Genomic DNA, 24,053 nt, shown 5'->3' with positions numbered 1-24,053 from the left:
GGGAGGCTGTGCCCCCTCCCAGCTGCAGCTGAACCCACAGGGTGGCAGTGCCTGTGGCACAGAGGCGCAGTGTGTGCTGTGGGATGGCACGTGCAGCCCTGAAAGCCCCCCTTGTGTCCTTCAGGGCCGGCGGATGAGCGTCGCTCTGTTCGCCCCGAGCGCAGCTGCGGCGTTGGTGGGAGCATCTCTGTGCCAAAAAGAGAGGGGAGTGGGGGCACAGCAGGGTCCTGTGTTTCAGGGGGAGGTTTCTCTTCCTGCTGTGGGCTGTGCAGACCTCTGCTGGCAATCAGGTTGCCTGGGCAGTGTGGGACAGCAGGACGGTGTGCCACCCAGTGCTCCCCATAAAAACCCACGGATGGAGGAGGGATGCGCTGCACCTCGCTGTGCAGCAGCAAGCTCACCCAGCAATGCAGCTCCTGGATGCAAACTGGGGAGAGGCCAAGGGGATGTGGGGACAAGGGACGAAGGGATTTAGGGTTGAAATCAGGATCTGATTTCTGCAATGGAGAGATGCCTCCATCCTATAGCGAGCTCCATGCTGGGCACTGAACACAGCTCCTTCCTGAGAGCTGTTCCCCAGCCCTCCCCATGCAGGCAGTATGCAAGGTGTGATGCCAAAGTGCTGAGCTGCAGCTGATAGAGTGGGACATGGGGAGGAGAGGGTCCTCCCTGTGGGCTGCACGGTGGCTGCCATGATGCTGTGATGCCGTGATGCCATTATGCTGTGATGCCATGAGTCCATGATTCCGTGATGCTGTGATGTTGTGATACTGTGACGCTGTGATGCAGTTATGCCATGATTCCATGATGCCATGATGCCGTGATGCTGTGATGCTGTTGTGCCAATCGCATAATACCACAGCCAACACCATCATGGAATCCTGGAATTCCCTAATTCTGTGATGCCATGATGCTCTGATGCCATGATTCCACGACGCTGTGATGCTGTGATGCCATGGTTCCATGATGCTGTGATGCTGTGATTCCGTGATTCCATGATGCTGTGATGCTGTGATGCTGTGATGCCATGGTTCCATGATTCTGTGATGCTGTGATTCCATAATTCCATGATTCCATGATGCTGTGATGCCGTGATTCCATAATTCCATGATTCCATGATGCTGTGATGCCGTGATGCCATGATTCCATGATGCTGTGATGCTGTGATTCCATAATTCCATGATTCCATGATGCTGTGATGCTGTGATGCCATGGTTCCATGATTCCATGATGCTGTGATGCTGTGATGCCATAATTCCATGATTCCATGATGCTGTGATGCTGTGATTCCATGATTCCATGATGCTGTGATGCTGTGGTTCCATGATTCCATGATGCTGTGATGCCATGATTCCATGATTCCATGATGCTGTGATGCTGTGATTCCATGATTCCATGATGCTGTGATGCTGTGATTCCATGATTCCATGATGCTGTGATTCCATGATTCCATGATGCTGTGATGCTGCTGTGCTGTGATGCTGTGATTCCATGATTCCATGATGCTGTGATGCTGCTGTGCTGTGATGCTGTGATTCCATGATTCCATGATGCTGTGATGCTGTTGTGCTGTGATGCTATGACGCCGTGATGCTGTGATGCCGTGATGCTGTTATGCCACGATTCCATGATTCCATGATGCAGTGATGCTGTGATGCCGTGGGGTTGGAGCATGCTCTCTGTGCTCGCTGTGCTCGCCGTGCTCGCCGTGCGCCCATCGCATCCCATGCAGAGCTGCGGGTGTTGGGCAGTGCTGAGCAATCTGGTGCCCTCCCCGGAGCCTTAGAGCCGTTCTGCTGCGGGAATCGCGGTGCGGGGGGAGGCAGAGCCGGGGGGCAGTGATCCCACCCCCCTCGGGAAGGTAAGAGAGCTTTTCTCTTTGCATCTGACATCGGGATTGCCGCTCCTTGGGAAATGGCGCTGTCCCTTTCTCCTCCTTTTGGTGCCGTGGGGCCAAACCGTGCGGTTTGTTGGATAAACAGCCGTGGAAACAACAGCAGGAGGGGGGCTGGGAGGGCTGGCGGTGGGCAGGGGGCTGCGGGGCCTTTGCTCGCTGCCCGTGAGGGACCGAGAGCTTTGATCAGCTCTCATGAATAAACAGCAGCAGCTCGGGGAGGATTAGCCCTCCCTCCGAAGATGTGTATGGTTTAATTTGGGGCAGCATCCTGCAGCTGACACGGCGGCAGTCGTCCCTGTGGGATCTGTCCCTGTCCCATCCCCATTCTCCCAGCACTGCATTAAAAATGTTTGTTTTTTTCCGCCGTGTTTTTCCCTGGGGACATCCCAGCGTGCAGGATTTAAGCTTGCAGGCCCCACGCTCATCCCCTGCTGCTGGGAGCTCCCAGCAAGGCGTGGGGAAACAAGGAGGGCTCAGAAGGACCCTCTTCAAACAGCCCTTTGACACCATGGGGTCAGTGGGGTTTGGGAACCCACTGACATTACGAATGTGCTATGGGGTCAGTGAGATTTGGGAACCCATTGACACCATGAACGTGCTATGGGGTCAGTGGGGTTTGGGAATCCATTCACACCATGAAGATGCCATCGGGTCAGTGGAATTTGGGAACCTACTGACATTATCAGTTTTCCACGGGGTCAGTGGGATTTGGAAACCAACTGACACTATGAATGTGCCATGGAGTCAATGGGATTTGGAACCCATTGAGACCACAAATGTGCCATGGGGTTGGCGAGATTTGGGAACCCACTGATGCCATGAAGGTGCCACGGGGTCAGTGGGATTTGGTCGTGATGCAATGAAAAGGTTGCAAAACGTCTCCCCCAGCTAATATCCGGGAAAGGAACCATTTCCAGCCCAAACTAAAGGGAAAAATGCCCAGAAAGTGTAAAGCTCAGGGTAAGCAGTGCTGCTCAGTGCCAACAGCTGCACAGAATCTGTCCCCTCTATGGCTTGGAAGCAACTCCACCTACTTCCAAAGAGCAACAGCCACATGATGAGACCTGGCCTTGGCATCGGGAAAGGGAAGCCAAACCACGGGCATTTCCAGCATTTTCACCACGGGACCACCACACACCAACATTTTCACCAGGAGCCCAGAGAGCAGAGCTGTGGTCAGCCTTTAGCTCCCAGGTCAGGTTTGGGTTCTGGTGCCCTGATCTCCACTCCAAATTGATCTGCTTTCAACACAGCACGGGGTCCAGGCACCACTGCTGGCTGCAGTAGCCAAGAAGAGCACTGTGGTTGTAGCTGAGGTTTAAACCTCACCTTGATCACCAACAGAGCCACTGATGGAGCAAAGTCAGACTTTGGGATAGGAGGATGGTACCAGCATTTCCAGGGACAGAACTCATTCTGGTGTCTCTGGCTAGATTTTCCATACAGATCTTCCATTCCGATCTTCCATTCTGATTTTCTGCTCAGATTTCCCATTCTTTCTGTGGGGCGGTTGGATTAGAGCAGTGTTGGAGGACGGGTTGGAAGTTACTTGGGATGGTGCAGTTGTTGGGCAGAGCACCCGAAGTCATCACCAGGCCGATGCTCCCAAAGGGAAGAGCCCACGCGGGGCTGCGTGTTGTTCCATGACATCCCCAATTCTCTCCACGGGGTGACTTTCTCCTAAAAATCCCTTATTTCCCAACTTTTCTGCTTGCCTGCAGGCCTCTCCCAGAAGAGACTGGCATGGAGTCGCTGGGCAGCCCTACAGAGGACGAGCACACATCCTGTAAGTACCAGCCCACCTTACCGGGGCCCCAGGGGAGCACAAACCCAACGGGCTGACAGAGCACAGATGGGCACAAGGCAGTTCCATGGAGCCTCCACCAAAACCCCCGTCCAGGAGAGGAACCATATCTCAATTTGGGGATCTTTGACACAAACCCAGGGGGGGGGGAAATTTGGGATCTCAAAGCATCGGTGCTTCCATCCAACCATACCCATAAAGCATCACCTGAAACGGGATGAAGGAACTCAGCACGGCTGGCACTGAGGATGCAGGGCCAGGACAACCTGTCCCTTGTTTTCCTTTTGACTCCAGCTCCCCCACATACCTTAAACTTTAACGGGGCGCACCGTAAGCGGAAGACGCTTGTCGCACCTGAAATCAACATTTCCCTGGACCAGAGTGAAGGCTCCATTCTGTCCGATGACTTCTTGGACACGCCGGATGATCTGGATATCAATGTGGATGACATCGAAACACCCGACGAGACGGATTCCCTCGAATTCCTGGGGAATGGGAACGAGCTGGAATGGGAAGGTACGAGGATGGCTCTGGGTGAGGGTGGCCTCACTTTCACCGCTTCTGGCACCACTCACTGCTAGAAACGGTGCTTTCAGGGCTCACAGGTTGCAGCCTGACCACAGCCTGGGGTAATGTTTAGGGTTTGTCCCTTTGCCAGATGACACTCCTGTGGCCACGGCCAAGAATATGCCTGGGGACAGCGCGGATCTGTTTGGGGACGGTGGGACAGAGGATGGGAGCGCAACCAACGGGCGGCTCTGGAGGACCGTCATCATTGGGGAGCAGGAGCACCGCATCGACCTGCAGATGATCAAACCCTACATGAGGGTGGTGACGCACGGAGGTGCGGGGGATGCCTTGGAGGCTGGCAGCCATCGTGGCTCTGTCAGCTGAAGGGCCGTCCCCTTTGAGTCGAGGGGCTTTGTGCCACTCGTGGCGGAACAGGGAGCTGCAATAAACACAAGCAGTGCTAAGTGTGGCTCTGAGGCAGTGTGAACCTTCCTGAGCCTTCCCACCAGTTCCCAATGCTGCAGTGACCAAAGGTGCCAAACCCCTCTGGACCTCTTTGGGGCACAGCCAGAGGTGAAGGTATCCATAGGTAGGGACCATTTCAGCGTGGCCATGCAAAAACCTGGGGCAGAACTCTCTGCTCTGCCCTTTTTTCCTCCTCCCCTGAACCCCACGTGCATGTCACAGACAAAACCCAACTTGGAGATCAACTCAGCTGTGACAAAGGTCCATCACAGGGACAAATGCTTCCCCAGAGCTGAGCAGAGCCCCAGAAAGCAGCACAGACCCAGACTTACCAGCAGATCTTTGCTGGAAGGAGCAGCTGACGGTGCCTGTGCCTCTTTTCCAGGGTACTACGGGGAAGGACTCAATGCCATCATCGTCTTCGCTGCCTGCTACCTGCCAGACAGCAACCTGGCTGATTACCACTATATCATGGAGAACCTCTTCCTGTAAGTGGATGGGAGAGGATGGAGAGAAGGCAACCTGGGCTCCAGGGCTGCTGTTTGCTCACTGCATCTGGAACCTCAGCTGGAAGGAGTTTGAACTGGGGCCAAATGTCTGCAGCGTGCAGCTGGGGGAAACGTCACTGCGTTGAGATGTGCTCAGTGCTCACAAACAAGGCTGATAAGTCAGAGTGTTCAGACATTCAGTGTTAATTATGCTGGCGATGGACTCGGGCATAGCCACAGAGCACTGAACAGCTTGTAGCTGCTGCTCTGGGCAGCAAAACGGTGCAGAGACATCTATTGATGCGTGCACTGTGCCAACAAGCATGGGTAACCCCTGGGAAATACACAAGGAGGTTGTGGATGCCCCATCCCTGGAGGCATTCGAGGCCAGGCTGGATGTGGCTCTGGGCTGCCTGGTCTGCTGGTTGGTGACCCTGCATATAGCAGGGGGTTGGAACTGATGAGCATAGTAGGCCTTTTCAACCCAGGTCATTCTGTGATTCTATGAAATGTGGTGCCAAGGGAGTTTGGTGTGTAGAGGAGGGACCCGGAGTCCCTTTGGGATGATGGAGGGAGCTTGCAGTGCCTTCTCTGATCCTCACGTCCCCATTGCTTCTGACCATCCTGCAGCTACGTGATCAGCAGCCTGGAGCTGCTGGTGGCTGAGGACTACATGATCGTGTACCTGAATGGAGCAACGCCGCGGAGGAGGATGCCGGGGCTGGGGTGGCTGAAGAAGTGCTACCAGATGATAGACAGACGGTGAGATCCTCCGCTGCCCTCCTCCCACATCTCACTGCTTTCATAGAATCATTCAGGTTGGAAAAGACCTCCACAACCCCCAGCCCCAACCCATCCCACCAACACCGCCCACTGCCCACGTCCCTCCGTGCCACATCTCTACAGCTCTGAACCCCTCCAGGAGTGGTGACCCCCCATTCCCTGGGCAGCTGTGCCAGCACCTCACCACTGTTTCAAATCTTAATACCCAGCCTGACCCTCCCCTGGTGCAACATGAGGCCATCCCCCCTCATCCTATCGCTGTTACCTGGAGCAGAGGCCGACCCCCCTCGCCGCAACCTCCTTTCAGGAGCTGTAGGGAGTGATGAGGTCTCCCCTGAGTCTCCTTTTCTCCATACTGACCCATTCCATTCCCTAAACCACTCTCTAAGTCCCCATTGTGTTCCAGACCCTTCTCAGATCCACTGACCCTCTCTGGACACGACCAGTCCTTGGTCTCGTTGGGCCTCATCCCATTGGCCTCAGCCAAGTTCCAGATTCTGTAATCTTCTCCTCTGTCACATCTTGTTGACTTCATCCCCTCATCTTCCTCCTTCCCTGACTCAGGGACTATCCTACACGTGTAGGCAGCCATCCAACAAGCTGCCATCTCAGTGCTCCCACAGTGCATATGAGCCCATGGGCTTTGGGTTGGAGACCCCCACGTGCAGCTCACTGACAGATCACAGTGAGACCTGTCTCAAGTTTGACGTTCCATCCCACGGTTTCCCTCCAGGCTGCGGAAGAACCTCAAAGCCCTGATCATTGTGCATCCCTCGTGGTTCATCCGGACGGTGCTGGCTATTTCCAGGCCCTTCATCAGGTAAACGTAAAGCACTCCCAAATGTGGATGGTTTCAGAATGGGAATTGAATTGCATTAATCTTCCGCTCAGCTTTGGGTAACGGTGCCCAAAGTGAGACCACGCAGTGGAGGGAGCACAGAGAGGAGGGGAGGAGGAGATGGGCACAGAGCAGAGCTCCACACTCCCATCAGAAACACCAGAATTCCTGCAGAGAGAAAAGCAAACCAAAGCCTCACGCTCTTTCTCTTCCTCTGCCAGCGTGAAGTTCATCAATAAGATCCAATACGTTCACAGCCTGGAGGAACTGGAGCAGCTCATCCCCATGGAGCACGTCCAGATCCCAGACTGCGTCTCACAGTGAGTACCATGGGACAGAAATGCTGATGGAGGGGGACACTGTGTTGGTCCAGAGGACATTGTGTTGGGCCGAAGGACATCGTGTTGGGTCCAAAGCTGCACACTGGGAGAACAGAGCCTGGGGTGGACGTTGGCTTCTCGGTGTGTGCCAAGCAATGGTGTGCAGACAGCTCCCTGCCACCCCGGAGCAAAAGCATGGAGAGCAAACACTGAGTTTTGCTAAAAGCAGTGGTGTCAGCGGGGTGATGCTGAAGAAGTGTTTCCTGTTCGTTGCAGATATGAAGAAGAGAGGATCAAGGCCAGGAGAGAAAGGTAGAACTGCTCTCAGGGAGGAGGGGTGGTTCCTTCACTCGGGAAGTTGCTGCCCTTTTTCTTTGTGCATTACTCTGCCCCCACCTCCTCTAATGCAGAACCTCTCATTGCTCCCTGCATCCCCCATCCCGTTCAGCTCCAACTTTCCCAGTCCCACTCCTACACAGCAGGGCAGTGTCCTCAGCCCTCCACAGGAAGACTTAAACTCTCTGTTCTCCCAAAACGCGGCAGATTTCAAATGCACTTCTTGCTTACAGGGCAGAAGAGAAACAAGACATGGCTGAAAGGGAAAGGTAATGATTCCTTCCTATTTATCCCTCACGTAGAAAATGCCTGAGGCATTCTTGGCATGAGAATGGGGTCACAGCAAGCCCTACTTTTGTTGCAGCTTTGCTGCTGACCTTCATTTGTGTGCGTGGATCCCCAGCCCTGTTTGTCACCTCCATAAGCTGGCAGAGCCACTTGCTCACGGAGCACAGCCAGCAGCACTGGGAACGTTCAGTTTCAGCTTCTGCACAGTGGGAAAGTGCAGAGGGCCAAGTGCTGCTATCTGGCACATTTGGGTGTCCCCAAAGGCTGTAACATTAGATGGGAAGGAAAATTCTAGGGAGGTTTGGAAGACAAAGTGTCCAAAGCCAAAGCCAGGATCGCTTGGCCCGGTGTTAGCTCTGCTTTGGCCTCTCTGCTTTGTTCTCAGCAGCTCCTGAAAAGGAGCAGCCCATCCCTCCCTCCCTAGAGGTGTGGGTCAGATATGCCAGGACCCATCTGAGCAACAGGAACACGCAGGACCCTGGGGCCAAAGGCCAAGTTCACTAATTGTGTCCGTGGTTCTCTTCCCAGCAGGCCTGTGCCCCCTGCAGAGGATCAAGAAACCAGGTTGGACCACCATTCTCTTCTGCCTCCCCTCTGCTATGGGGTTTTGTTGCATTTGCAGTATGCAGTGTGAACAGCTCCAACACGTGTGTCATCCCAGAATCATAACTTTGGTTGGAGGGGACCTTGGAGATGTCCCAGTTCCACCCACTCATGGGTGCCCCCCCAGCTGCCCGGTGCCTCTGGGGATGGGGCACCCATGGGTGTCCATGGGATGCACTCAGAGTGCCACTGTTAGCCTGCAGTGAGCTCTTCATGTGCCCTCAGGAAAGCCCTTAGAGGAGACCCGTTCCCATTAGAGCTGTGCATGGCCGTCCCTTCAGCCCTGATCGCAGAACCACAGAACCATTAAGGCTGGGAAAAAACCTCTCGGGTCCCCCAGCCCACCTCCCACCCACTGACCTCATCCACCCATTGGTGTTTGGTGGAGGATTAACCCCCATACATAACCACACTGTCAGATACAACGACGAGAACAAAGCACCACAATTTGCCATCTCAAACCCACGCTGTCTGTCTGTCTGTTCCTTCCCAGCATGCCATGAATCGAGGCAACGTGGGACAAAGGGAGCAGAGAGCAACGCAGCCCAGCACTCCCCCCTGGAAATGACTTTGGGTAGAAGACCTTTCCACCACCCAGCTCTGAGCTCTGTAAGGTCACGGGGCCTCCCCTATCTGCACAACGCAAAGTCCTCCAAACTTCTGGAAAACATTTGACTTTCACCAACAACAACAAGAAGAAATATCTCCAAGGATAGCACTTTTTTTTTTTTTTCAGGATGGCTTCCATCATGTCCAGCAATGGTCTGCAGAGAGCTCGGAGCAAACAGAGACTCCATCTCCTCGCAGTGAGCAAAGAGCATCCCGCAGTCCATTTGCCACCAGCCCACAGACAGATCTATTCTTCTTTTCAATCCCAGCTCACTGCGACACACTGCTGCCCCAGGGGATCGCTAATGCAAGAAATGAAAAGAGTCCATTTTCCCCCTTCCTATGCCTTTAGTTCTCCCCTGTAAAGGCCAAGTGCCCACCGCTCCTCCCAGCCTTGACCTCCGTTCATCTGCTGCCAGTTCTTATTAACTCATAGTGAGCTGTTGCTGTGGGTAGATGCTGTGTTTTTACCATACTCATTCTGCCTCTGTACGGCCCCGAAAGCTTTGGGAAAGGTCCCACAGAGCCTCCCTGTGAGCGTCTCCTCATGTCACACACAGTGGTCAGAAGGAGCCCCGCAGACAGGAGTGCTTCCTATGCCTCCATGTTGGCTTCATGCCCTCGGACAATCCTCTATGACCACTCCTTTGGTGGATTCCCACTGCTGAGGGTCAGGAACGCGCAGTGTATCCTGGGGAGCACAGACCCCTCGGTGCAGACGGACCCGGGGCAGATCCACGTGCAGGGATGGAGGAGAAAGTTGGGATGTGATGTGGGACTGTGCTGCCTGGTGCTGGGGCTCAGGAGGGCTCTGGGAGCAGAAGGGAGGAGAGCACGTTGGAAATGAGGACCTGGTGAAGGCACTTGAAGATCCTGCTCTCGTTGGAGCGAGCTCACACGCAGCACACCGGGCAGAGCCCCGTGCCAACAAGCGTGGATGGAGACCTGTGGGTCCCACACCCAGCGACCCCAACCCACAGCAATCCAAAATTAACCGTGGATTTCTGCGATGGCATTATGGGCCCCACTGGCAACGGGAATTCTGCACTGCAGAGAAGGATTACACAGCACTGCGACATCGAAGCAGCCCCTCCAGATCTGTGCGCTTCAGATCATCCCATAAGCACTTCCCTGTAGTAGGGGGGAATTTGCCATCTCCTGTCGATAACACTGAAGTTGTCCTTCTGTGTTTTTTGACCATTTTAATGCATTTAGAACAAAAAAAAAAAAAAAAAAACAGAAACAAAACGAAACAAAAAACTGCTCTGCTTTCGCAAAAGAGCGCAATTGGATGTTGGGAGTGGAGTTAGCAACCAAATGGGGGGGATGTTGGATAGCGTCAAAGCTCAGCTCTAAAAATCCTTTTGACATCTGTAGTTATTAAAAACTTCAGCGAAGAGAGCTTGAAACACAATGGGAAATAGTGCTGCTACAGAGCAGGGGCAGTAAGGAATGTAGAGGACACGTGGTGTTGGGACCACTTCACAGTCCTGAAATCCCACAGTCCACGAAATGCAACACTTCCTGACCCCGAGTGGTACCCTAAGAACACGGTTTGGGGTTTTGTTGTTGGTTTGTTGTTGGTTTTTTTTTTCCTTTTTCAATTCTTTTCCAAAGAACAGACTCTGGGTCTACGACTTCAGAAAAGCTGCAGGCCTGAAGACGACGTGTCCCGAGTTTCCAAGCGTCCCCAAGAGATTCCCTTGGGCCAAGAGTTCCCTGTGAGGATGCACAGACTTCACTGTGAGATGCACAAGAAGTGGTGTGAACACGAGTCCATTTGCAACTCCTTTTTCCAAAAGGGCACTTTCTGATGGAGCACTCCACGTAGGATGCACCATATTTTAGTTTTTCACAAAATATTTGGATTGTGTCAATGTTTTGTTCCTGGATGGATGTCTGTGTAGCTTTTCAGCACGGAAGAGAACGTTCAACCCATAACGGGTGTGGGCACAGCCCAGTGGGTATGGGTACAGCTAAACCCACAATGGGTACAGCTAAACCCACAGTGGGTATGGGTACAGTCAAACCCATAAGGGATATAGGTACAACTAAATGTCAAAAGTGCATTTTGATAGGAACGAAAAATATATCATTAACTCATTGTTTCAGAGAGCGGTTCAGATGCTAAGTGAAACTCTGCTGAGGACACAGCAATGGGGTTGGCAGTGTCCCATAATTAACTGCTGATGGCTTTAGGGCTGGTAGAGCAGCACAGGCTTCAACACATTGCCATGGGGTGGCCAAGGGATGGGCAGAGAGGCAAATGGGTGCAAAAGGAGCTGCATTTGTCTGAAAATGCTGTTAGAAATTCACGTCCTGCTGTCACAGAGGTGAGAGGTTGATGGTAACTCCGGAGGACAGCGGACAAAAATTGGGGACAGGTGATGGAGCACTGGTGATGCGGAGCTGCCAGCCCTGATGATGGGACTCACCGACCGTAAAGCAGTTGACAACGGGCCAAGAGGAATCCAAAGTGACTGCAGACACATTTTTTTGCTGTTTCATAGAGTGCTGTGATCGGAATCAATGTATGGAAGGTCTGGTGCTGATGTTTCCACCGGAGTGCAGACTGTAGATCCTCAGAGCAAATCTGCTCTACCAGAAGAAAATAAAGAAGTGAAATAAATGTGGTAGTGCAAGCGCATTTCCATTCAGCCTTTTGCCAGCACGTAGACATTCCTACCAAAGGAAACTGAATCAGCTCCATCCCTTTTCACCCCATTGTTCTCCAGGATGATGTTCCCAATACAGACCAGGCCCCATTTCTGCCCCATAGAAACATCTCTAAGGATAGATATTTGGACTTCTAAATGTGCTGCTCTCCATCAGGCAGAGGATTTACGCTGCTGAACTGTTTTGTTTGGGCCAATTTAGGAACTGTTCCCATTCAGGACCACCCAGTGATGCTCTCTGGTTCACAGCAATGACCCAGGGAATGAAGCTGAGATGCTGCTGCCCCATTAGAAGCACTCACACCGCACTGTACTGCACAAACGTGAGCAGAGAGAGCACCCCTCACCTCCACTGTTCCCAACTCTTTTTTCCAAAGACCCTTTTGCTGAGAGACGCACGGACGTGTGGATGAGGAAAGCAAAGCAGCACAGGTATGAAGAGCAACACATCTCCTCCTGAACGTATCCAGGCACTGAAAAAGGAAGGAGCAGATGAAGCGGTGGCAGCAATGAGCTCACACTGACCCAACAGCAGTGGAACTGCTGCACCTACCCCAGTTCCTCTGCAGCCCCTGGGGAAGGGAGTTTTTAAGGCACCGTGGCGATACGAGCGGATCGATCGCCGGGTTTTTCTTTCCTTCGCAGTGGCCCTTTTCACACAAACCCACATGTAAAAACATGTCCTTTTTCTAAAGTGTTTGTAATTGGACGGGCTGTGCTAGAAGGGTAGATTGCTGCTCAGTATGTATCGCTCTTTTTTGGCTTTGTATTATCCCATCAGAATCTGTGGATACCCAATTAAAAACAAGACTAATCCTCAAGAAAAAACCCACGTCCCTCTTTTTGTCTGTACCTCTGGGGACTTCGGCCCCACACACAAAACTCAATGAACACTGACTTGAATAAAGTTGAAGTCCTCCCGTAGGGGTGATGGCACTGGAAGCTGAGTGTTTTCACCAAAATGACCTCTGTCCTGTCCATATAGCACATGGCCCCTCCAAGGGATCTCTGTGGTGTGCCTTAGGATAGAGCTGCAGTCTGTAACAGTGGGTACAGAAGGTATGCACCTCAAATTTTTTAATTAATCTCACTTATATAGAGTCATACTTATGTATATAAATACGAGGATTTACAGTGAGGCAACTGAGATGTCAATCTGAGTGCTTTATAAACGGGATTTGGGGATATTTCAGATGAGGAATTGGAAGTACAGATGGGTGCAAGCTTAATCCTATAGAATTATCACTGTGTTCACACTGTGACATATTCAGGAAAAGAATATGACACAGCTGAATGAACCTCAATGATCCTGAACCCAGTGGGCTGTGACACGGCAGAAGGAGCCCCAGTGACCCTGATTCTGTTGGGTTGTGATACAGCTGAAGGAACCTCGGTGATCTTGATCCCATTGGGCTGTGACACGGCTGAAGGATGGGTTGGGGTTGCACCTGATGATCTTGGAAATCTTTTCCCACCTTTGTGATCTGACCATCCATGAGGATCACTGCTCTGTGTGTGGCACAGCTTTCCAGCATCGACTGCATTGAAGGACAGTTCTTCCTTTTTGCGTGTTCACCTGCAACAACAAAAACAGTCTCAGAAAAACAAGATCCACATCCACCAACAGAACTGAATTCAGATCCCTCTCCCCCAACTTTGGCCATCGTAGAGTTACACACCTGGCTGAAATACGTGAGGTTCCAATGGGGACAGAGCTGCTCTGTCAGCTCCTGCAGGTGGAATTCCTGCTGTTATTACCTGGCACCACACCGATACAAATAAGAACCATTCCCCACTCCTTTTCATGGCCATTCCCACTAACCCCATGGAGCAGGTTCCTCCCACAGAGCACTGAACCCCAAAGATGTCCCTTCCCTGCAGCACTGGGATCGATGTGTGCTTCATTCAGAGTAAGGTCATGGGGCGTGGGAGCAGGACAGCTGCAGATCCCAACACTTTGGGAAATATTTTCTACATCCCTAATTGGGCTTTGCAAAAACGAGCTGCCTGCCTTCAGGCTCCAGCTTTCCTTCCCCTCCCAGCCCTATAGAATCAATAATGTCAGGAAAGACCACTATGACCACCTTGTCTGACATCTACACATTGCCTCCCCCTGTTCCTTTACATCAACCTTCAGTCCATTCCTTCCGTCGCTTTCCCTCCCCCCAACAATTCTGCCTCCTCCCACACCCCACAACACACCCAGAGGTCCCCATTTCCTCCCACTGGTCCCCACTCTCAGCTCACAGCCCTCCCACCACCGTGGGCAGCAGTGGGATCAGCTGCAGTGACACAGAACATGTCCCTGTTGGCAGCTCTGTGACAAGGTGCCAGCAAATGTTATCCTACAGAAGCTTGGTACCCTGCCAGCCCACGGTTTTGCCACCAGCTGATAGAGCTCCTTTCAGGGCGGTCCTGTATGGAGGTAGAAATTGGACACGAATATCACGATGGTCCCTTCCAGCTCAGAATTTTTCCAAGGTTCTCTGATTCTTCCAAATGAGTACGAAGGGTTTTGCATTGTTGAGATGTGAGTACCACCAAACCTTTGGAGAAACGCTCCGCAGCACGGCCCAGAGCAAACCAACTCAGAATATAAAAATCTACGGGTGGAAACCACTGCCATCCCTCAGTTCTTTATTGGCTGCAGTGCTGCCTCATCCCAACACTACCTCAAAGGAAGGCATCAAGAAATCCTGGCATAACAGTGCTCACATCCTAACTCTGACTCTAACCTTAACCCTGACCTGGTCCTAACCTTGACCCCATAAGCAACACCTTACAACTTGAAGTCTGAATTGAAGCTTTAGGATAACCGACGCGTCCTGCAGCAGAGCTCCATGGCTGTCGCGGAGCTGAGCTGCCCCAGGAGCACAGAGGCACTCCCCAGGAATGTTTGTGTCCCCTTTGCCAAACCTCTCCTAGCTTCGATCTCAAGCTGGCAGTAGCAGGCACCTTCTAAAAGCAGAGAGCATCGCTGTCTCCCTGCGGTCGCAGCTGCCACCCCACGTTTGTGTTGGCGAGGTGTCACCACTAACGGCTCTGTACAGAAATGAGCACGGAAAAAGGAAGTCTCAATGAGTGACATGTGACTCACCCGACACGCAGCCATAGTGCTGCTCAAAAAAGAACTTGTGAGCACGCGGTGATGGCATGGCCACGCGGATTGGTCAGGAGGGCTCCCTGCTTCCAGGAAGGACGGCTGTTCTCGTTAGTGTCCGTTTGGGGTGTTGGGGTGGGAGGCAATTCCCAGCTGCACGGAAGATGGCATGTTCCAAATATATTTGGTTCCACAGTCCCTCCACCTGCAAAAACCCGCAGGTTTTTATGACCACGTTAAACACGGTGAAATCGACACTGATAAACACATTAACCAGACACCTCCCCAGCCTGTGGGCAGGAGAGGGACACAGTGAAGGGGAGGAAAAAAGTACTTCTGTTTGCACAGAGCTCGGCTGAGGCTGGATTGTAAGATGGGATCAACTGCTGCTACTCCTTTTCAGTGCACAGTGGCAATGGGCACCAGTTGGGTGACCCCACTGCAGCCACTGGAAATCCCATTTCCCAACACTCACCTCCTACGCATCCTCAGGAACTGCGGCTCCACACATCTCTGCAGCAATCCCATCACCTTGCTGCCTTGGGAAAATGGCAATGGGAGCCCCCAGAAACACGCTGGCACAGAGCTAATGCTGGCAATAAGAACTGGAGTGGGAACATGCAGAGGTCTGGGTGCTCAGCACACAGAGCAATGCAGCGCTGTGGGTCATGCTGTACAGTCCCATTCATAGATTTGCTATAGGCTGTCTCCATTAAAACAATCTCATCTGTTGCCTCCAACACCTTCATTGCAAGGTTCCAGAATCTAGTTTAACATTTTTCTGCTAATTGGCAACCTGTGTTAATTTGTGGTCGGCTCGTTTTAACGGAGCACGAGACCTTGACCTCATGGCTGATGAGCACAGTGCAGCCTGCAGGGTCTGTGGGGAGAAGGACCACGCTTGGTTGGGTCACAGCTGGGGGGGCACAGCCCAGATCCGAGGTGCAAATGAGATTATTTAGGGCACAAAGCTTTCCGCACAAAGCAGCCCTGAACACAAACTGAGGGCACATCATCACCTGCCTGGAGAAAAAGGCATCGCCGGTGTGTGCCACGTGCTGGGGGTGCTAATGGGATGGGAGACACAACACCGGGACAGGAGCAGGGATCGGTGCTGCAGCACAGGGCTGTAGGGAAAGGGAGACACAACGTGTGTTGGTGCACTTACCAGCTGCATCGTTATGTCGTTAATTACATTACAGCCCCCTTTATGGCCAGGAATGCCGCTAGCACTGTCAGGCGCTGTGCTGATAAGCAGAAGGAAGGAAATGCGCGGTGCTTTGGTGACTGGAACTCTGTCGGGTGCTGCTTTGAAACGATGCTCCAAATTCCCATCACTGCGTCCATCAGAACGCTGCCGACCCCACACAGCGCGTCCCCGTGATCTGGGATCTGAAATGATCGCAGTAATTAAAATCAAAGGCCCTGCACTGCACAGGCAGTCCTTTATTTTTATCCGGATCTGACGGACGTGTGGGGAAACGCAGAGAGGGACCATCAGTGCAGCACTGGGCGTTGTGTCCGTGGGGCAGAGCGAGCGCCAGGCTGCGAGTGGTTCCTTAAGGGTGTAAACAGGGGATGGGACGATGGGTTTATTGGGTTTGGATGGAGTTATACATACGGGAATACAAAGAGGAAGCAGAAGGGTGATCTGTTCCGCGCTGTCCGTGTCGGGGCGTTCCTCCGTCCCGTGCTCCGGGCGCAGCTGCAATCCGCAGAGGGGAAAGCAAAAGGAGAATGATTTCCTCCCTCAGCCCCACAGAGGGGTTGACATTTCCACCTGCCCCATTCCTAATTAAGGCAAAGGGATCGCCGCCGAGCGCTAATTATAGCCAGCAGAGCGACAGGTGCGCGCGTGACCCCACGATCAGAGCCGGGGGGGGGGAGGAGGGAGGAGGTTGGGGGGGGGGAGGGCCCCCGAAAAATATGGGCATTGGGTGCAGATGAGTGTCAGCTATGGGGCGGGGAAACGGCTGCCGGATGCTATAAACCCGCAGCTAAAGCGCCTCTGTTTCAATGGAACAGCGGAGCGGGGCTGAGCCCAGCAGGAACGCAGCGCAGCCAAGGGGGGAAAGGGCCCCTCTGTGCAAAACCCCACAAACTGTGGGGTTCTCCTCCTCCTCCTTCCACAGTGCACAGCTCCGCCATGGAGTACATCGTAGGGATCGGAGGGTGAGTGTGGGTAGAATGGGACGGGGCCAGGGGGTATATAAGAATGGGAGGGGGTTATGGGGTGATATAGGGGATGGGAGGGGGTTCCTGGGTTGTAAAGGGGATAGGGCAGAGTTCTGGGGTTGTATAGGGGATGGAAGGAGGTTCTGCTGTTATATAGGGGATGGGGTTCTAGGGGTTGTATAGGGGGATGGGATGGGGTTAGGGGATGTATAGGGGGAGAGGGTTCAAGGCTGATATAGGGAACGGGATTCTAGGGTTTGTATAGGGGATGAGAGGGAGTTCTGGGGTTATTTAGGGGATAGGATGGGGTTCGTGGGTTATATAGGGGATAGCGTGGTATTATGGGATTGTGTAAGGGCTGACAGGGAGTTCATGGGTTATATAGGGGATGGGAGGGCATTCTGCAGTTATATAGGAGATAGGACAAGGTTCTAGGGGTTGTATAGGGGATAGGAGGGGGTTATGGGGTGATAGAGGGGATGGGGTTCTGGGGCTTGTTTAGGGGATGGGAGGGGGTTCTGGGGGCTGTATAAGGGACAACAGGAGGTTCTGGGGACTCTATAGGGGACAGGACAGGGTTCTGAGGGTTGTATAGAGAATGGGATGGGGTTCTGTGGCTGTATAGGGGAATATAGGGCTGTATAGGGGATTATAGGGCTGTATAGGGGACAGGATGGGATTCTGGGGGTTGCATAGGAGATGGGAAGGAGTTCCGAGGTTATATAGGGATGGTACAGGATTGTAGGGTTACACAGGGGATGGGATGGGGTTATATAGGGGATGGAACAGGGTCCTGAGGTTACATAGGAGCTGGTACGGAGGGGATACACACGGGGTCGGACGGGCTTTGGGGTTGCACAGCGGACGGGAGGGATGCCGGGGTTGATCACACAGTACGGGGCGAACACGAGCACTGCCCCGGGGTGACCGAAGCCATCATGGCGCGGCACCCCGCCCCCCAACCTCCATCCCGCCCAACATGGCGGCGTCCCCGCTCCCCTCAGCGCCGCAGCGCCCTCCCGCGCGCGGGAAGCGCCGGACGTTTGGAAAGGTTACACTTCCGGGATGGGAGGCGGGCCGCGCTCGCGGCGACAGCCAATCAGCGCTCAGCGCGCTCCGCCGCGGCGCGAAATTCAAACGTGGAGCGCGCGTTTCCCGGTGCCGGTTCGCGTTCCGCCATTTGCGGGTCCGAATCGCCCGGTTGGGGTTTTTTTTTTTCATTCCAGCGTCACCAACGGGGGCAAAACCACGCTGACCAACAGGATCGTGAAGGCGCTGCCCAACTGCTGTGTCGTGCACCAGGACGACTTCTTCAAGGTGAGCGCCGCGGGATCCCACGTGTGTGCCGCTGGTCTGAGCGGGGAGAGCGAGGGGTTGTAATGGGGCAGCGGGATATGGGGTCAGGGGAGCGTTGGGGTCGATAGAGCACTGGGGCCAATGGAATTTGGGGTGAGTGGAGTATGGGACTATGGAGCACTGGAGCATTGGGAAATAGGGCTGGGAGAGCATTGGGGTCAATGGAGCATTGGGGTCAATGGAGCATTGGGGTCAATGGAGCATTGGGGGCGATGGAATCGGGGCTGGGAGAGCACTGGGGCCAGTGGGGTAATGGAGCATTGGGAGTGGTGGAATATGGGGTCAGGGGAGCACTGGGGTTGATGGAGCATTGGGGCCAATGGAATTTGGGGTCAATGGAGTATGGGACTATGGAGTATTGGGGGCAATGGGATATGGGGCTGGGAGAGCATGGGATTAATGGAGCACTGAGGCCAGTGCAGCATTGGGGCCAATCGAATTTGGGGCCAGGGGACCGATGGGGCCAATGGAGCATTGGGGTCCAGTAAGTATTGGGATCAGAGGGGCACTGGGGTTAATGAGGCTAGTGGAGTGCTGGGGTTAATAGAGCACGGATCAGTGGAGTATTGGGGCCAATGGAATGTGGGATCAGGGGAGCACTGGGGTTGATGGAGCATAGAGGCCAGTGGAGCTATTGGGGCCAGGGGAGCGTTGGGGGCAATGGAACACGGGACAGTGGAGCACTGGGGAGTATGGGCTGGTGGAGCAGTGGGGCCAGTTTGCGTGCTGCCCTATATGTCTACTTGTAACCCTGAGTGCTGGCATGGCTGATGGGTGCGGCACGGCCAACCTCAGCCCTCTATCACCAATGGCCCCAGTGAGCCCGGAGCACTGCTGAGGTTTTTGGGGTCGGGGGAAGATGGGAAAGGCTGTGATTAAAGGCCGTTGGGTTTGGGGAATCAATCCTACTGGCTTTGCAGCCATGTTTTCTCATTGTATTTCAGCCCCAAGATCAAATAGAAGTCGGGGAGGACGGCTTTAAGCAATGGGACGGTAAGAGCGGTGCTGGCTGTAGGATGCAGTGATGTATCTTCTTCTATTGGGTTCTTGTTGTTGTTTTTCCCTAAGCATTTCCTTTCAATTCTTAACGCTGTCATAGTCCGTTAACCTTTCGAACCCGTGCGGGTGGCGGCATTTGATGGGGACCCTCTCTCCCACCCACCCCTCAGTGCTGGACTCCCTGGATATGGAGGCCATGGTGAGCACGGTGCGTGCCTGGATGGAGAACCCGGTCAAGTTCGCCCGTTCCCATGGGGTGAACGTCACGCCCGACCCTACAGAGCCTCCCTCCAAAGAGCCCCACATTCTGCTCATCGAAGGCTTCCTGCTTTACAACTACAGGTGAGGTCAAGGGGGAGGGGAGCCCATGGAACTGAAACCCGTTCTTGGCATCTGTGTGCCTCACGGAGTCCCCGTAGCAGATATTGGGGTGGGGGTCAACCTCCTGACGCGTGGGATGGCTGCTAACGAGCCCACCTACATGGCAGCGTGCCTTAATGACAGCACTGGTCGGCAATGCAGGAAATAGGAAGGTTGACTGGGGTTTTTTTTGGGGTCAGGTAAGACCAGGAAATAATGATTTCTTTCTGCAGACCCCTGATGGAGCTCTTTGACCTCCGCTACTTCCTGGCAGTGCCCTACGATGAGTGCAAACGGAGGAGGAGGTGAGTGGTGCTGGGCTCCACCCTAAGCACTGACCAACCCTAAATCCTCATCCCAGCCAGCACTGCTCACCCTTAAGCCTTCATCCCAACCACCACTGCCCAAACCTAAATCCTCATCTCTGCTGACCCTTAATCCTCATCCCAACCAGCACTGCTGATCCTAAACCTTCATCCCACCCAGCACTGCTCACTCCAAGCCCTCACCCCGACCATAAATCCTCACCTCACCCAGCACTGCTGATCCTAAACCTTCATCCCACCCAGCACTTCTCACTCCAAGCCCTCATCCCGACCAATTCTCCTCGCCCTAAATCCTCACCCCACTCAGCTCTTCCCAGCCCTCCCATCCCATCCCTTCCTCCCATCTCGCACTGCAATCCCCCTCCCAACCCCAGTAAGGGTGATGAGCTTTGGGGTTCCCTACACTGCCATTATGGGTGTGTAGGAGCATCATGTGCAAAATGGAATTACAGTTAACGAGTTTAATTAGAATAAGTGACCCCATGCCATAAGGGAGTATGTTTATAGGGGGCAGTGGGTGAGCTATAGGGGGATTATAGGGGCATACAAGGCTATAGGGGGCTGTGGGGTGATATAGGGAGATATGGGGCAGTCAGTTTTGGCTCTGACTGTCCCTTTGCAGTGGGTTTTACCAACATCCCACCCACCAACGGGGACGTGGTGCGCATCCCCAAAACCCACAGCCACCACGGACCCCATCAGGGGGTGCTGGAAGAAAATCTGCCCCAAAATTTGGGCAATAATTACTGGGAAGTGATGACCATCCCCACTGTTCCCTATTTGCAGTACACGCAGCTACACCGTCCCTGATCCCCCCGGCCTCTTCGATGGCCACGTGTGGCCCATGTACCTGAAACACCGCAAGGAGATGGAGGACAGCGGGGTCGATGTCGGTGCGTGTCCCCATTCCCTGTCCTTTGGGGTTTTGGGGTCGCTGAGTTCCCCCCACAATGGTGGTTTGATGATGGTGGTGCTGCCCTAATTGTGGTCCATGTCGTAGAGTCACCATTGAGGATGGGGGAGAACTCTGAGGTCACCGAGGCTGAGTCTCATGCTGTACCCACGTGGAAGTGTGGGGCTGGTTGGCGACGGCCAGTGGGGAAATAAAGAGGGGAAAATTATGGGGAAAAAGTCAACTTTCTGCTGGGGGAAGGGGGGGGTTTGGGTGGGTTCTGTTTTAGGGAAACCAGAAGTGGGAAACAAGCCAACGTTGGGACCGACATTTGGGGCCAACGTTGGGGCCGACCATTTGGGGCCAACGTTGGGGCCGACCAGTTTGGGGCCAACGTTGGGGCCGACCATTTGGGGCCAACGGTTGGGGCCGACCATTTGGGGCCAACGTTGGGGCCGACCATTTGGGGCCAACGTTGGGGCCGACCGATTTTCGGGGGCCAACGTTGGGGCCAACGAAGCCAACGTTGGGGCCGACATTTGGGGCCCACGAAGCCAACGTTGGGGCCAACGAAGCCAACGCTGGGTCAATCTGTGCCACATTTAGGAACAAATCAATGCAAATGTTACCCTGAGCATCCCATCTCCTATTAACTATAGCCCCCCCCGGGTCAGAGACCCCACAGGTTGCCCCCCAGCCCCCATCCCGTGACACCTCCTCTCCCTCAGTCTATTTAGATGGGCTGAAGAGCCGAGAGGAGCTCTACAACGAAGTCCTGGAGGACATCAGGAACAGACTGCTGAACTGCCCCCCAGGTAACCCCACAGCTGGGGGGTGGGGGGACAGCCCCGTGTGCTGGGGGGTCTCACAGCACCCCTTCTCCTCCGCAGGGCCCCAGAAGAGCTGAGGGACCCCATGTACAGATGTAAATACTACTTACGCCGACGTCGGAACGAGGGTTGATTTGGGAAACGTCTTTTGTATATAATCGAGAACCGAAGATAATTTATTTGCAACCGTGCCGGGCAGGATTTGTTATTTTGTTTTATTTTATTTTATTTTATTTTTATATATTCCACCACTTCTGCCAGAAGTTGGGAACTCCTTTTCCTGATGGAAAGAACAGAGGCCGCCTTTGGGACCCGTCATCGTTCCCATTGAGTAAAACCAGTTCAAATCTCAGTTTTTTTTTTCTTGAGCTGACGTTGTAATGGGGTGGGGGCACCCGCAGCCCCATAACCCCACGCTGCATCCTCGGCTTCTTTGGGGCCGGGTGGCAACCGGGCCCCATTTAAACAATGGGGCCAGTGGGATTGTGCCCAACTCTGCTGGGAAAACCCAATGGGATTCGGGATGGGGGGAGATCTCTAGGGGTTCCCCTGTGTGGGGGAATTCCTACAGCACCCAGAAGCCCCTATATAGCACTAAGGAGTCCCTGTGTAGCATTTAGGAATTCCTACAGCGTTTAGGAGTCCCTCTATAGCTCTCGGGAGCCCCTTTAGCATTCAAGAGTCCCTATATAGCATTTAGGAATCCCTATTGCACTCAGAAGTCCCTATATGGTGTTCAGGAGCCCCTATAGCATGTAGAAATCCCTACAGCTCTCAAAAGTCCTCATATAGCACTGAGGAGCCCCTATGTAGCATTTAAGAGTTCCTATCTGTGCTTAGGACTCCCTGTACAGCGTTTAGGAATCCCTGTTGCACTCAGGGGTCCCCATATGGAGTTCAGGAGTTCCCTATAGCGTTTAGGAAGTCCTATATAGGACTCGGGTGTCCCTATATAGCATTTAGAGCCCCTGTAGCATTTAGGATTCCCTGTACAGCACTTGGGAGTAGCTGTACAGCATTTAGGAATCCCTACAGGACTCAGGAGTCCCTGCGTTGCATTTAAGAGTCCCTAGAGCATTTAGGATCCCCTATATAGCACTCAGGAGCCCCCGCAGTGCCCATAGCCTCAAGTCCAGCACAGGGGAGCTCCCCTTGGTTGGGGGTTTGCTGGCTGTGATCCCATGGGGCTCCTGAAACCCAAACCCACAGCACCAGCGCAGCCTCAGCACTCGGTGAACTTTGTGCTTTTGGGATCAGCTGTCACTGTAGGATTCCCCCCTTCTCCCCCCCCCGCCTCCGTGTGGGAGCAGATGGAGCCCCATGGTCAGCAACTTTGGGTTTCAGCCCCGAAGCAATGGGAGCAAACGGGGTCAGCCCTCTGCCCCCCACGGACCCCTGCGAGGGGGATGGGAAGGGATCGTCCCACATCGCCCCGCTATGGGGACACTGCCAGCACAGCAGTCACATTGCCACCCCCACCTCCTCCCCCAGCCCTAAAATTATCACCCAGCCACGTGCCCCAGAGGTTGGGACGAACCTGACACCCCACAGCACGTCAATGGGTACGTGGCACGGCCCTATGGAATGGCCTATGGCACGGCCCTATGGAATGACCTATGGCACGGCCCCATAGAACGGCCCTATGGAATGGCTTATGGCACAGCCCCATAGAATGGCCCTATGGAATGGCTCTATGGAATGGCCTATGGCACAGCCCCATAGAATGGCCCTATGGAATGGCCTATGGCACAGCCCCATAGAATGGCCCTATGGAATGGCTCTATGGAATGGCCTATGGCACGGCCCCATAGAACGGCCCTATGGAATGGCTCTATGGAATGACCTCTAGCACGGCCCCATAGAACAGCCGTATGGAATGACCTATGGAATGGCCCTATGGAACGACCTATGGCATGGCCCCATAGAATGGCCCTATGGAATGACCTATGGCACGGCCCCATAACACAACCCCGTGGCACGGTTGTATCCTCACTCCCCACACCAAGCCCCATAGTTGGGGTTTATATGTGGCCAAATGGGCCCAGATTTGGACCCCAAAACCTCCCCCAGATCCCCCACCCCATTCCCATGACCTCTCCCGGATCCAGCAGACCTCTGCACTCCCAAGACCTCCAGCAGACCCCTCCCATTCCCATCACCTCCCCCCACGGACCACCCCCAAACCCTACAGACCACCCCATTCCCACCATCTCCCCTCAAAGACCACCCCCAAACCCCCCTCCCATTCCCATGACCTCCTCCAAACCCCCAGACCCCCCCAAGGCGCTCCCTCCCACCCATAACAATGCCCAAATCCCTCTCTCCCCCACTCCCTTGCACCCCAAACCCACCTCGGGAGGGGTGGGGGGGGACAGCTGCTGCGACCCCACACCCCCCCC

The 24,053-nt window shown here is 53.9% G+C and overlaps 2 protein-coding genes across 2 annotated transcripts; both read left to right on the top strand.

Moving 5' to 3' along the window:
* Positions 1-1,848: 1,848 nt before the first annotated feature.
* ATCAY (ATCAY kinesin light chain interacting caytaxin) lies at positions 1,849-9,446 on the top strand (the record flags this gene model as incomplete). The annotated part of the gene is made up of 12 exons (XM_019609957.2): positions 1,849-1,861; positions 3,619-3,683; positions 4,082-4,217; positions 4,360-4,545; positions 5,062-5,164; positions 5,795-5,926; positions 6,681-6,767; positions 7,007-7,105; positions 7,382-7,417; positions 7,675-7,710; positions 8,258-8,293; positions 8,826-9,446. Coding segments are annotated over 12 exons (939 nt in total), but the record flags the coding sequence as incomplete, so codon positions are not given.
* A 7,279-nt stretch (positions 9,447-16,725) lies between these two features.
* NMRK2 (nicotinamide riboside kinase 2) lies at positions 16,726-22,006 on the top strand. The gene is made up of 8 exons (XM_010724886.3): positions 16,726-16,888; positions 18,118-18,208; positions 19,192-19,240; positions 19,417-19,588; positions 19,840-19,911; positions 20,719-20,825; positions 21,553-21,639; positions 21,715-22,006. The coding sequence occupies exons 1-8, from the start codon at positions 16,863-16,865 to the stop codon at positions 21,729-21,731; spliced, it is 621 nt and encodes a 206-aa protein (XP_010723188.1). The 5' UTR covers positions 16,726-16,862; the 3' UTR covers positions 21,732-22,006.
* The last annotated feature ends 2,047 nt before the right edge of the window (positions 22,007-24,053 follow it).

The sequence above is a fragment of the Meleagris gallopavo genome, chromosome 30, assembly GCF_000146605.3.
Source record: "Meleagris gallopavo isolate NT-WF06-2002-E0010 breed Aviagen turkey brand Nicholas breeding stock chromosome 30, Turkey_5.1, whole genome shotgun sequence".
Lineage (NCBI taxonomy): Eukaryota > Metazoa > Chordata > Aves > Galliformes > Phasianidae > Meleagris > Meleagris gallopavo.
The sequence above is the reverse complement of the archived record's forward strand: the minus strand, read 5'-3'. Positions and strand labels throughout refer to the sequence as shown.